We start from the raw sequence: 12,365 nt of genomic DNA, 5'->3' as shown, positions 1-12,365 counted from the left end.
ATGACATGAAAATGACAACCACTGGTATAATAATATAAATAATTAATAATAATTAAAACAAGGCCAAATAAGCAACTTCACTTTAGAAATAAGGCCACTTTATAAACAAGCTATCAATCATACTATCATAGCTTGTTGTTTCCTTCTTTATTTTTTATTTTTATTTGTATTTTTATTTTTATTTTTATTTATTTAATTTGAGATGGTCACTTGGTGGAGGGAAATGGATAAAATAAACGTTTTATTTTGTTTAATTTGTTATTGTTTTGCTTTTCTTTTCTTTTTTAAGTAGAATATAACGAGATTGATTGATTGATTGACAGTAGTTGTGTATATATGGGAGTTTTTAAGAGTAGTTGAATTGAACTGTGGGAGTTTTTAACAGTATCGAACATGTGGGAGTCTTTAACATTGATTGATTGATTGATTTAATACTTTATTAACAGTTTGCAAAGACAAGCACAGGGAAGTACAGTTCAATACAAGTTCTTTTAAGAGGATTTTTTGGGGTTCTTTGTACTCAATTCATCGAAAAATGTATGAAAGACAAATATACACTACTAAACAGTAGTTGTATGAACTATGGGAGTTTTTAACAGTAGTTGAACCATGGGAGTTGTTTTTACAGTAGTTGTATTGAACGCAGCCCAAATGTACACCCGGAAAACGTCATCCAAATAAAGAGTGTTTCCGCCGGAAAACGTCATCGGAGAAGGCGTGTTTCCGGAAGACGTGGCTTGTTGGCTTGCTGCTGCAGTGGCAGCTGTCATCATTAGAGTTTAATCATATTATTAATAATATCCCACATTTAATTATTCATACGCTGTTGTCCTGAGCTGTTGAAGCGTCGCCAAGATGATTTCTCTAACGGACTCCCAAAGTAAGACCTTTTGATTTGAGTTTGTTCTGCAGATTAATAATAATAAGCGACCAGCTGTTGCCTATTGACTTCTCCTTTTTAACCGGCTCTCTCAGCTGATGTGCAGTAAGCTAGCTAAAGCTAACAATGCTAAATACATTGGCCCTGATGGTCTGATTTTTGTCCATGTCATGATGCCATCCACTGTGACATCATGCCAGCAGCACTCAGGGCTTCTGACGGATCAGGATAGGTGGGCACCAGGGACATCTGGGCACCTCGATGTAAAATTGCCTATTTTGTCCATAATGTTACAAAAACATATATTTGAAAAATGGTCTTAAGTAATGTAAAGTATACATGATGTGAACATGCACGGTACATCATGATCAGACTTAATTCTATCCTTCCACTTCTTGTTTATGCCCCAAAATGACTGGCTATACAGGGTTTGTAGCAATTTCTGGCAAGTGTAGTAATATTAGATCTCAATTGTCAAATGTTCAATCATGTTCTAATCATGTATACTTAACTTGACTTAAGACCATTTTCCAAAAAATCTCTTCATTATGGAATAACATAGAGGTGCCCAGATGTCCTTAGTGCCCACTACCCACCTATCCTGTTGCCCTTCTGACTCCCACTCTTATTAGCTGGGTGGGTGATTATTGTGGCCTGGAGCTTATAATAGAACAGGGGTCTTCAATGTTTTGCTGATCTACAAGCTCTGATATAGCTGATCTACAACGCCTCGCAGCGCGAGACGTTGTGAGCTTGTAGATTGAACAGCTAAAGTTCCCCATCACACAAAGATTTGGTGGACCCCCTATAGTTACTCTGAAGACCCCCTAGGGGTCCCTAACCCCTTGTTGAAGACTTCTGTGATAGAAAGTAATGATTGGACGTTTCATTACCTCTGACTATTTTTTATAAATAATTGAGGGAAGACATTATATGATAAATCATACAATGTCCAAGAAGTGTAACAATTCCTCACCTTTTCCTAAGTGAGAACATTGAGAATAAAGTTTACAAGACTAGTACTTAAGCAATATTCCACAATCATCCCATCTCAGAAATGATGATCAGTATTATTTAGCAGATACATAATCGCATTCCCCTTGTGTCTTCTTGTCTGTGTCCCACAGAGATTGGGATGGGACTGACGGGCTTCGGCGTGTTTTTCCTCTTCTTTGGAATGATCCTGTTCTTCGACAAAGCCCTTCTGGCTATTGGAAATGTAAGTGTCACTGCTTGAATTGATCCCACTGCTGTTATCTCTGCGTGACACTGAGAAACTCACAGGTGCCTTTCTGTTCCTGCTCTCTCTGTAGTCATAGTAGCGTGAGATAGTGTACAGTTACTGTAAACCTGAGAACTTTCCATGTTACTGACCTGCACTCACCTCTTTCTTATATATCAGTGGTTCTCAAAGTGGGGTCTAGGGACCCTCAGGGTTCCTTGAGGGGGTTCCAAATGGACCCTTACAGGTCTGTCACTCTTGAGAGTGCACAAATGGACAAATGTGTGCACTCTCAGAGTTATGGGGAGTCTCTCTGCCCACTGATCTAAAACGATAGACTGATGGAGGTGTTTTTTTAACAGAGGACTCAATCAAAGCAACACAGTGCTCAGACTGCTCACATAATTTAATTTGACTATAACTGGTTATGTTGCCTTTATTTTATAGTGTGTGTATCGTGTGTGATTTCGATTCCCTGCACAGTATTTGATTGGAGTTTAGATAATAGTTATTCTATTTAGAAAAGCCTCCCGTGGGCAGGTGTTGAACTTGTTCTAGGACACTCAAGCATTATATCTGTACCGTCCAATGTGATTGTGATGTCCATGTCAAATAAAATAAACATTGAAATGTAAAACTTTGAGATAACCACTGTTTTGGTCTCTCTCTCTGGCTCACATTCTTATGAGAGGAAGTTAAGTTTAGACAAGCATTCTCTGATATCGAGTTATCTTATCTTTCCCTCCGCCCAGATCTTGTTTGTGGCCGGGCTGGCCTTCGTCATCGGCCTGGAGAGGACCTTCCGTTTCTTCTTCCAGAAGCACAAGATGAAGGCCACCGGCTTCTTCTTGGGAGGGGTGTTTATAGTGCTGATAGGCTGGCCCATCATTGGCGTTGTGCTGGAGGTCTACGGCTTCTTCCTCTTGTTCAGGTGAGGGAATGACGCAACTCTTTAGGTTCAAATTGCAGGGGTCTTCAACTTTCTTCAGCCCAAGGACCCCTTAGCTGAGAGACAGATGAACCAGGCAGGGACCCCCACTACATATTGTATAAATTGTGTTGCAGATTAAATGTTTTCATATGACGCTGTCAGTGATTGAAGCCTTCTCTCTCTGTCACCTTCTGTCCCATCCAGGGGTTTCTTCCCAGTGGTCGTAGGATTCATCAGAAGAATACCCATCCTTGGCTCCATTCTAAACCTGCCGTTCATCAGTGGAGTGAGTACTGGCTAGCATAGTACCAGCACTTGGTTCCCTGTGTTTACATGCAGCCGCTCCAAAAGAACTGACCTCACGAAAACACCGTAACCAGACTTGATTAACCAAACTGACGACCGCCGTCTTGTTTCCTGAACTCCTAACGGCCGATCCGATGCAATAGTGTGGCTACTGTACAGTGGGGCTGTTGTCTGTTGCATCCTGCGTGTAAACATGGCCGTCAAAAAGGTGCATTCATTAGACACAAAACCTGAGGAGGAACCACGTTGTGTAATTCACCATCAAAATGGACAATAGCAAAGGTTTTCCAGACCATTATACTTGTTAACAAACACACAAATGTGCTGTTTTAGGTAGCCACTCAAACTATAGCTTTTGTGTGGAGTTGGCACAATGTGCTAATTCTACTGCTATGGTGTAGCCAGAACTTCAAAAAAGAAAAGAAAAAGGCTGGTTAGTTTTGTGGCTAATGGACATGCTCCCTGTGTGGTGTTGTGCGGAAGGCTTTGTTTTGATGTGAAACGTCTCTCTGTCTTTTTAAAGCCTTCGTAAGGCTGTGAGGACAATCAGCAGTCTTGGTCAGTCGCTGCCGATTTTCCCATGCATGTCAGCATGTACAACCTGTTAACCTGTCATAACACATGTCAAATGAAAACAGTGTTTTATAGATGGCTAAATGTGAGCAAATTAGTTATGCATAGAGAGCGCACCAATTCACTCATTGATGTTTTCATAAAACCTAACACTAGGGCTGGGCAATTAACTGACTACTAAATATATAGAAACTGACTTTGTTGTACAATGGTGGTGCTTTTTGCTTTGGCAATGTAAACGTATGTTTTCTCATGCCAATAAAGCCCTTTGAATTGAATTGAATTGAATTGAATTGAATTGGTGGTGTACAAAAATAGCCGGTCTACAAGCTCACAACACGTCGCATTGCAAAACGTTGTGAGCTTGTAGATCTGCAATTTTTACTGTGAAAGAAGGTGTGTGCTTTAATGGTAATACTAATCGAGGCAAACGTTTGAAATAATGGTGATACTGATTTGAAGTCGTATCGCCCAGCCCTACCGAACACTAAGTCTAAAGCATGTCATGCATGTGTTCTCTCATTCATAGACAAATGATTTTGTATGTGCCAAGCAAATATCAAATATTTGTTTAGTAATAATCATCCTAATGCAGTTTGACCTATGGCATAGATCAATATCACATTTTCATTGTATTTTGTATGTAAGGAGTGTTGAAATGCAGTGTATGGCGTATTATAACATTACTTCCTTCTCTCTCTCATTTTACAGTTTGTGGACAAAGTGGGCGAGAGCAATAACATGGTATAATGGTGACTTTTTGTATCCAGAGAAGGCCTGTGTCAGTGCAGTACAGTAGTTTCAAAAAGCAACACGATCTCCCTTCGGTCACTGGCTGACCCCGCGACAGTTACGGCTATACACATTAAGATTACTTTCCCGTTTGGCAGGCAAAAGACTGCTTTTATACTGTATGCATCGGTTACTGGTTTTGGCCAACGTAAGCAGTGGAAGGCTCTTCAGGCCCTGTTACCTTCAGGAGACTGTTACTAAAGGATCTCGTTACCAAGAAGTTCACATCGGGATATGTCAGACGTCGTTGATCTCTCCGCCGCTGAATGCAACTTTATAAAGAAGTAAATGGAGGACTCTCCCGAAAGATTCCCTGGACTCTATCCACGTGGCTCTCTTACTCTGTGGAATGTACACAAAACACTCCTGACTGCTTGTAAGAAAGATGTATAAGACAAATAATTGCCAGCAGTCCAAAGTCCTTCTGGTACTTTTTAATTCATGAAAAGGCACGGGCAAACACGGATTTGTTTCGCCGTCGAAACACGTCCGTGTTTGACTGTGCCTTTTCATGAATTAAAAAGTACCAGAAAGACTTTGGATTGCTGGCAATTATTTGTCTTATACATTGAGTCTTGTTGAGCCGTGCACCCGGTAAACAATTGTTTTAAAGGACTGAGTTGTGCTCGTTTTGCTTCTACTTTGCTTGTAAGAAAGAGACATGGAGAGAAAGTTTGTTGTTACATAAAAGCCTGATTTATACTTAAGTCTTACCGTGCACTCACACGAAATGCGTTTTTTTATTGCTGTGTGTCGCCAACAAGTCGCAGTCATCAATTACTAAAAAGCACCAAAAGTGACGACGGGTGTGAATTCCTTGTCACTGCATCTAGCTGTATATGTGAGGAAGTGGAGTTCTGAGGAGCTTGTATGGAAGTGAGCTAATTGGCTATATACTTATTTAATTAGTACAACTAAAATGGTTTCTGACAACATTTTAGGCGAGAAATAGACCATAAATTATTCAATATTGATTGAATTCACATTAAGCATGCAGTGTAGGATTACGTCATTCCCCGCTGTCACAGTATATACTGCATTGCATGCATAAACATAGGCTATGCTGTATGTATGTTCTGTTACGAATTCACCTACTGTAAGAATATACCAAATTAATGTTTAACGTAATAATCTACATTTTGCAAAATTCAGGAGCTGTTCACCTATACTACAGTACAGTATGAATGAAAGAAAAAAAAATCATCCATCACTCGTGGACGCTCGAATCGAGGCGCTGCTCATTCACATGAGATGAAATGTTTTCAGCTTTCTGAGGCCGTGAAGTCGCAGCAACCTTGTCACCGGGCCTCTTGTCTCCGTGTAGTCAGTACCCATTTGAAATGAATTGAATGACTCCCGGTCACTTTGTCGCTTGTTGTTGCTTTTTGTGTGAGTGCACGGTTCGTTGTATGACGGTGTCCCGCGTCAAGAATAGTTGCAATGCATTGTGAGCTTGTAGCTCTGCTATTCTTGGTGCGGGACACCGTCATCCAACGCAGTATAAATGAGACATTACAGTGCCTGTGCTTTAAACTTTATTTGGACTAGAATTTCATGTCCGATATTTGTGTCAATTACCGTGTCTTCTCTCTCTCGTGCGGCTATTTGACTACCAGGTGTGGCAGTTGTATTTTCCTACTGTTATCTTTCTGTGTATGACTGGCTAATGGGATTACTTAAATATTACTACTACTTTTTTTTTTAAGGATCACAAGAGTTTGACTTTTACCGTGGTAAGGGCAATACTACCCAATTTAAGAATGAATGACGTTATTCTGAGGTTGAGGGCAGTCTAGTTGTATGTGTGAAAATAAGCTATTCTTTCAAATCCAGAAATGGAGTACTTTGGCGTTGCGGGCCTGTTTAGTTTATGTGCCAAAATTACTTTATTATTTTACCAGGTTTGAACCAGAAAATGTATCACGATCCCCACAAACATCCTTTTATGTAGTATCATTCACACCCCCATGTGCAGTTTAATATTCAATGGCGCAACCATACATTTGTCATCATGACAAATCCTAGCTTTGAAAGAGTTATACAGTATAATATATTGTGCTCATCAACATTGGTTGAACTGTCCCGACTCCAGCAATGGCATGCAGACACAAGTTCCTAAAGTGAGTGGTGTTGCCTTTCAAATAAAACAAAGTACTGAATGATTACATTTGAAATGACAATGCTTTGACAATATTTTGCTGTATGCCACTTTTGTAAATATACAATGAAAGTTGGCAGTGTGTCTTGTCATTTGTTTAGTCGATTCCACATCATGAATTCAAGAAGAATTTAGAATTCAGAATTCTATACTGGAAGCAAACTATATTCTAGACCTTGACACCACTTTAATGCATTATCACTGCAGGTTTCAGTCCAAAATGCTACACGTCAGCTTTGAAATGAACTGTATGACATTAAAAGACCAATCAACTGAATAGACCAATTGTAAAAATGGTCAAAAACTGGTTCCAGCATTCCAGAAGACGATAAATAAGAAATGCCAGAAATAATTGCAATAGTATTGCCAGGAATAATTTAGCAATAAGTACCAATTGTTTCCCATTTTTTGGAATGTCGTGATTCCTAAATTGGTGAAATTAGGGGACGCAAACACAGCTCCTGTCCTATTTCCTGAGGGGAGATGCAGGTTATCAATTAATCGAGAGCATTGGCTATTCATTCATGGGCTCCAGACCTCATTTGTCCGTTAACTGCTTCAGTGAGCAAGGCGTAAACATATCAATATCCCAAAGAGAAAATCTCCCCCACTGACAAGTAACCTAAAGCATTATAAGACTGAATCAAGTCCACGATCCCTCACAGTTTATTCATTTTTGATCAAATAAATGTACACAGTCCGTTGCGGCACTATTGCAGTAGGTCTGCCTATGACAGCAATTTCCATTCATTGATATACAGTACAGTCGGCAATGAATGAAAAAGGAATTGATTGGTGCCTTGGTCCATTCACAACCTCAACCGCCCCTACTTCATCAAATTGGCGTGACCTATCGCTGTTGACGTCTGTTCACAGCTACGTAGTGCCTTGGGCCATAGAGGTTCCCCCCTCCACCCCACCCCAACAACATAAATAGAGGGTAAGCGATAACGAACACCGTTAGATTGTCTCTCTTCTACCATTTGAGACCAACCTACTCTTGTCCCTTTAGGATCTGTCATCACAATGAAAGTAAGTATATTTACTTTATAGCCTAATTACTACACTTAAAGGACTAGTTCACCCAAACAAAAATTACACACCCCATAAAGCCTTGAATTCATGGAGATTTTTTTTTTTTTTGTCGCATTCCAACGCCAAATAATTTGATGACCGGCGGAATCTATCCGGTAGGAGACTCAAAGTAGGAGACTACTGAGCAGCCACCCGGTCATCGAATTCTTGGCTTAGGAATGCGACAAAAACTAAAGAATCTCCATGAATTCAAGGCTTCGTAGGGTGTGAAATTGATAGAAAATAAGTCAGATTTTGGTTGAACTACTCCTTTAATAGGCTACTTCAATAGACCACCAAGTTGATTTTATCATCAGACGGCTGATAAACCATGCTTATACATCAGACTACTGTTCATTGGACAATATATTTAATATTCTGCGCTCCTCTAGTGCTAAACTATTTTACAAATGGACAATGCTGGGGAGAATATTGTGTAATTGGCTTAAATTATGCAATAAATTGTAGATGATGGCACATTGACTAGAGCAAATATAACTCAATCTTTGTAAGTATTGCTCAACCAACGCTGTACTGCAAGCTGTGTAATTCAATATGCTGTTCTCTTTCTGAATCCAATAGGGGTTGAGGACCATTACTTTAGCCTACACACTAACACTTTTACTACTGGCAACCTTTGTCTCACATTCGCTGAGCGCACCAAAGGTAAATAACATTATTTATCATTTTAAAAGTTCATCCTTTTTTTATTTCACTTCATAATTAATAGTACTCACAAGAACCAAAGTATTCAAACCTAGTTGAGCATCCAGGATTTTCAGTTCATTTACATGTAATTAATTTTCAAAAATGTCAAATATTCAAAAATAAGCTTGATTATTTTTATTTCTGCTTCCAAATGAAAGGAAAGTTTCCAGCGGAGAAACTGGACTCCCCAGGCTATGCTGTACTTAAAGGGAACTCGTAAGTACCCTGCATCTGTTTTACTGTAATCTTTTGTAGCTTTTGTGTCACTTGCTGAGGTGGGCAGAGTAGCCAAAAGCTGTACTCAAGTAAAAATAACATTACTCAAAAATAATGACTGAAATAGAATAAATATAGTGATCCAAATAATTACTTCAGTAAGTATCTTGTGAAAAGAATGCTCAAGTACTGGGTTGCTGAAAATCATACGATCTGATTTATTATTTAAATTTGTAATTTAAATGTATAAAATATAAGTGCATGTCCAACACAATTTGGCTGACATATCTCCGAGTGAATTAAACAAACAAACAATGTTTTAAATAGTAAAACAAATAGTAAAAAAAATAAGTAAATAATGTTTTTCACTCTTTTACATTTGGCCCAAATGTAAAGGAGTAAAAGTTAAAAAAAAGATTTGTTTATCGATATCGCTCCCTGAATGAAACGTTTCAAACTAACGCATACTCTATGCCAATACTGTATGTGATGTCATTTCAGAGGGACGAAGGTTTATCTCAGAGGACCGCAAAGAAGGAGACGTGTATGACACCTTACACTTAGGTAACGTCAAGAATGTCATTTAGATAGCATGTTATTTTAACAGATGCTAGGTTCATTGTTTACCTGGTATGCTATAGTTTCAATGTACAGATTATTATTCTGTATGGCATATTCTTGTTTAGACTGATGCTAGTCTTGGTCTTGGCCTTGCTTATTGTAAGTCGCTCAGGATATAAGAGCGTCTGCTAAATGCCTAAATGGTAAATTGTAATTGTAAATTGCAGGTACAGTATAGTATACCAATTCTCTTACAAACGATATAATCCTACAATTGTGAACTCCTACCTGGAAGTCATCCTAATGAAATTATGATACCACATTGTCTCCACATTGTCCTGAAAATGTAGTTTTCATAGGTCTCTGTTGAAAAGAGTTTTTTTTTTAACCCTTTAAGACCTGGAACTGTGTCATTTTTAGATTTGAGCTAAAAAGCTTTATTTTACACTTTGGGCTATTCAAAAATAGCAGATATACAAGCTCATAGCGCGGCACCGAGTGCCGCGCTACGAGCTTGTAGATCTGCTATTTTTGAAAAATCGTGAAAATGTGTGCAAATCTTTGAATATATATATATCTTTAAAGCGAACATTTTTAACTCAAATCTTTGCCTCTGGGGGGGTCCCTAGAACAAAATATTTTGATGGGGGTCCGCAGCCAAATACATATCATTTTGGGGGTCCTTGACATGAAAAAGATTGAACGCCACTGATATAGAAACATACGTTTTTCAGAAAACTGTTGAGATTTAGGAGACGTGTAGAATCGGCTTCAGGTCTCAATGGGTCAAGGGGAAAATGTAGTTTTTGCATAAACAAAGGTCCATGTTGGGTGGGTCTGTTGTAATGTGCGTTTCTTTGCAGAGACCCGTAGTCAGAACACGGAGAGGCTGAGTGTCAACCAGGCCGCAACTGTTCTGCTCAATTTTCTGCAGCAGGTCAAGGAGGAAGGTGAGATGAAGAAACAACTCACAAATTGTCGCAGTCGGGCAGAAACCTTGTATCCATATTTCAACTTTTTATGTTTTTTTTTCGTAAATGAATGCCCTACTTCGTTGTCATAGTTTTGGGGAGGAAACGTTGAAAGTGATAGTGAAAGTGGGTAAGTGTGTCTGTGGGTTTTATAAATATTGAACTAAATGAAAAGTATTTAGAGCTTGTGACTAAATAATAACTACATTGGATCCATTTGAACACAGGTCAAGTTGTCCTTTAATTACAATAGAAGACTAAAACTCTTTTCCTTTCCTCTCTCTCTCTCTCTCTCTCTCTCTCTCTCTCTCTCTCTCTCTCTCTCTCTCTCTCTCTCTCTCTCTCTCTCTCTCTCTCTCTCTCTCTCTCTCTCTCTCTCTCTCTCTCTCTCTCTCTCTCTCTCTCTCTCTCTCTCTCTCTCTCTCTCTCTCTCTCTCTCTCTCTCTCTCTCTCTCTCTCTCTCTCTCTCTCTCTCTCTCTCTCTCTCTCTCTCTCTCTCTCTCTCTCTCTCTCTCTCTAGCTGATGAAAGTCCTGATCAGGTGTTCTTCAAGGACCTGCCAATATGGAAAAGGGAATACTTCTGAGAGACTTTAATCCATTGATCGTTATTGTAAAAAAAAAATCCTCTTCGCTTATGGATGTCACAGACTCAGCTCCACATTGAAGGGAGAGAAGAAATTGGTTTTGTAAATATCACTTGGCTTGAAATGTATTGCATTATTTTAATAAAATTGGTTTGAATTCATGATAGCACCTTTTGCCTGAGATTGTTTGATCACAGAAGTGGAGTCATCGGCTGACAGTTCATTCGCACATTATTTAGTCGTGGTATTGAAAGTGGGGTCAAGTGACCCCCAGTGGTCTTTGAGGGGGTTCCAAGGGGTCCCTAGAAAAAAAGAATATAGCATCAAAATCAGTTTAAACCTATATACATCTGCTATTCAAAATAGCCAATGTACAAGCTTACAATGTGTCGCAATGCCACGTGTTGTGAGCTTGTAGATCTGCTAATTTCTAATAAATTTGAAAGAATGTGACAACACTATATTTTTTAAACATTTGAAAAACACAAGCACTAAGACACTCTTGATGAAGGTCGAGAGGGACCGAAACGTCTGTGAATTTGAATAAAAACTGACGCTGCTGAGCAAGAGCAGTGTGCAGGACTTTTTTTCATGAAATACGTTTTTTCATGATTGCTTCAGTTGTCACTGTCCGACGCACCTGCATCTGAACTAAGCGGATGTGAGAATATTTCCTTTGCATAAAAAAACACAAGCACAAAATGTTTTCAGATGGGGGTCCGTGGCCAAATGCATTGGAAAAAGATTGATTTGACTGACTGATTTAAAGTACTCATATGTTATATAGCTCTAGTGCTATAAAATATGCCAATACATGTATTTAATTGAAGGGCATAATTATTTAATTGACTGAATTTCAATCTTCCAGCATCATACATAATACTGTCATGAGTTTACAGGGCAGAGTAATCAAACATTTTCAATCATTTCTCTTTGTAAAAACAAACTATAGCTGAGGGAATGTAAAACAAGGGAAAACATTGTTGAAAACATGTTTTTCAAAAGCCAGGCATTTGTTTCAAAGGAGAGATTGTAGCCTAGGTGTGGTCCAGGGACCCTCAGGGTTCATTGATGGGGTTCCAAATGGAGCCTTAAAAAGGTCTGTAACTCTGACAGTGTACAAATGGAACCTATTTGTACACTCTCAGAGTTATGGGCGTCCTTGAAATTAAAAGTAACTATAGTAACTCGACTTGGAACAGAGCAACGGCGTTATCAGAAACATTTTACTGACAGTAGTAGTAGTAGTGCAATTCCTGACCGATTGCACTACTAGTTTCACAAACAATATGCTCATCTAACATGATGGGCAGGAATGTTCAAAAAGGGAATTTAAACCTTTATTTAAGTAGGACAATTGAGTGAAAAGGGCTTATTGGTGTGGCCTG

The 12,365-nt window shown here is 39.0% G+C and overlaps 3 protein-coding genes across 3 annotated transcripts in view; 2 read left to right on the top strand and 1 right to left on the bottom strand.

Annotated features, from left to right (window-relative positions):
- tmpoa (thymopoietin a) overlaps window positions 1-12,365 on the bottom strand; it is a 241,705-nt gene that overhangs the window by 143,169 nt on the left and 86,171 nt on the right. The gene's annotated exons all lie outside the window — the stretch shown is intronic.
- On the top strand, window positions 284-6,406 carry golt1ba (golgi transport 1Ba). Its single transcript, XM_084050012.1, has 5 exons — window positions 284-880; window positions 2,008-2,099; window positions 2,855-3,033; window positions 3,238-3,319; window positions 4,624-6,406. The coding sequence occupies exons 1-5, from the start codon at window positions 856-858 to the stop codon at window positions 4,660-4,662; spliced, it is 417 nt and encodes a 138-aa protein (XP_083906138.1). The 5' UTR covers window positions 284-855; the 3' UTR covers window positions 4,663-6,406.
- On the top strand, window positions 7,889-11,627 carry spx (spexin hormone; the record flags this gene model as incomplete). Its single annotated transcript, XM_084050142.1, has 6 exons — window positions 7,889-7,894; window positions 8,519-8,602; window positions 8,803-8,860; window positions 9,362-9,424; window positions 10,285-10,371; window positions 11,599-11,627. 6 exons carry the CDS (start codon window positions 7,889-7,891, stop codon window positions 11,625-11,627), a joined length of 327 nt encoding a protein of 108 aa, XP_083906268.1.

The sequence above is a fragment of the Gymnoscopelus microlampas genome (assembly GCF_963454915.1).
Source record: "Gymnoscopelus microlampas genome assembly, chromosome: 23".
In the NCBI taxonomy this organism is placed as follows: domain Eukaryota; kingdom Metazoa; phylum Chordata; class Actinopteri; order Myctophiformes; family Myctophidae; genus Gymnoscopelus; species Gymnoscopelus microlampas.
This window is presented reverse-complemented; position numbering and strand designations above follow the sequence as displayed.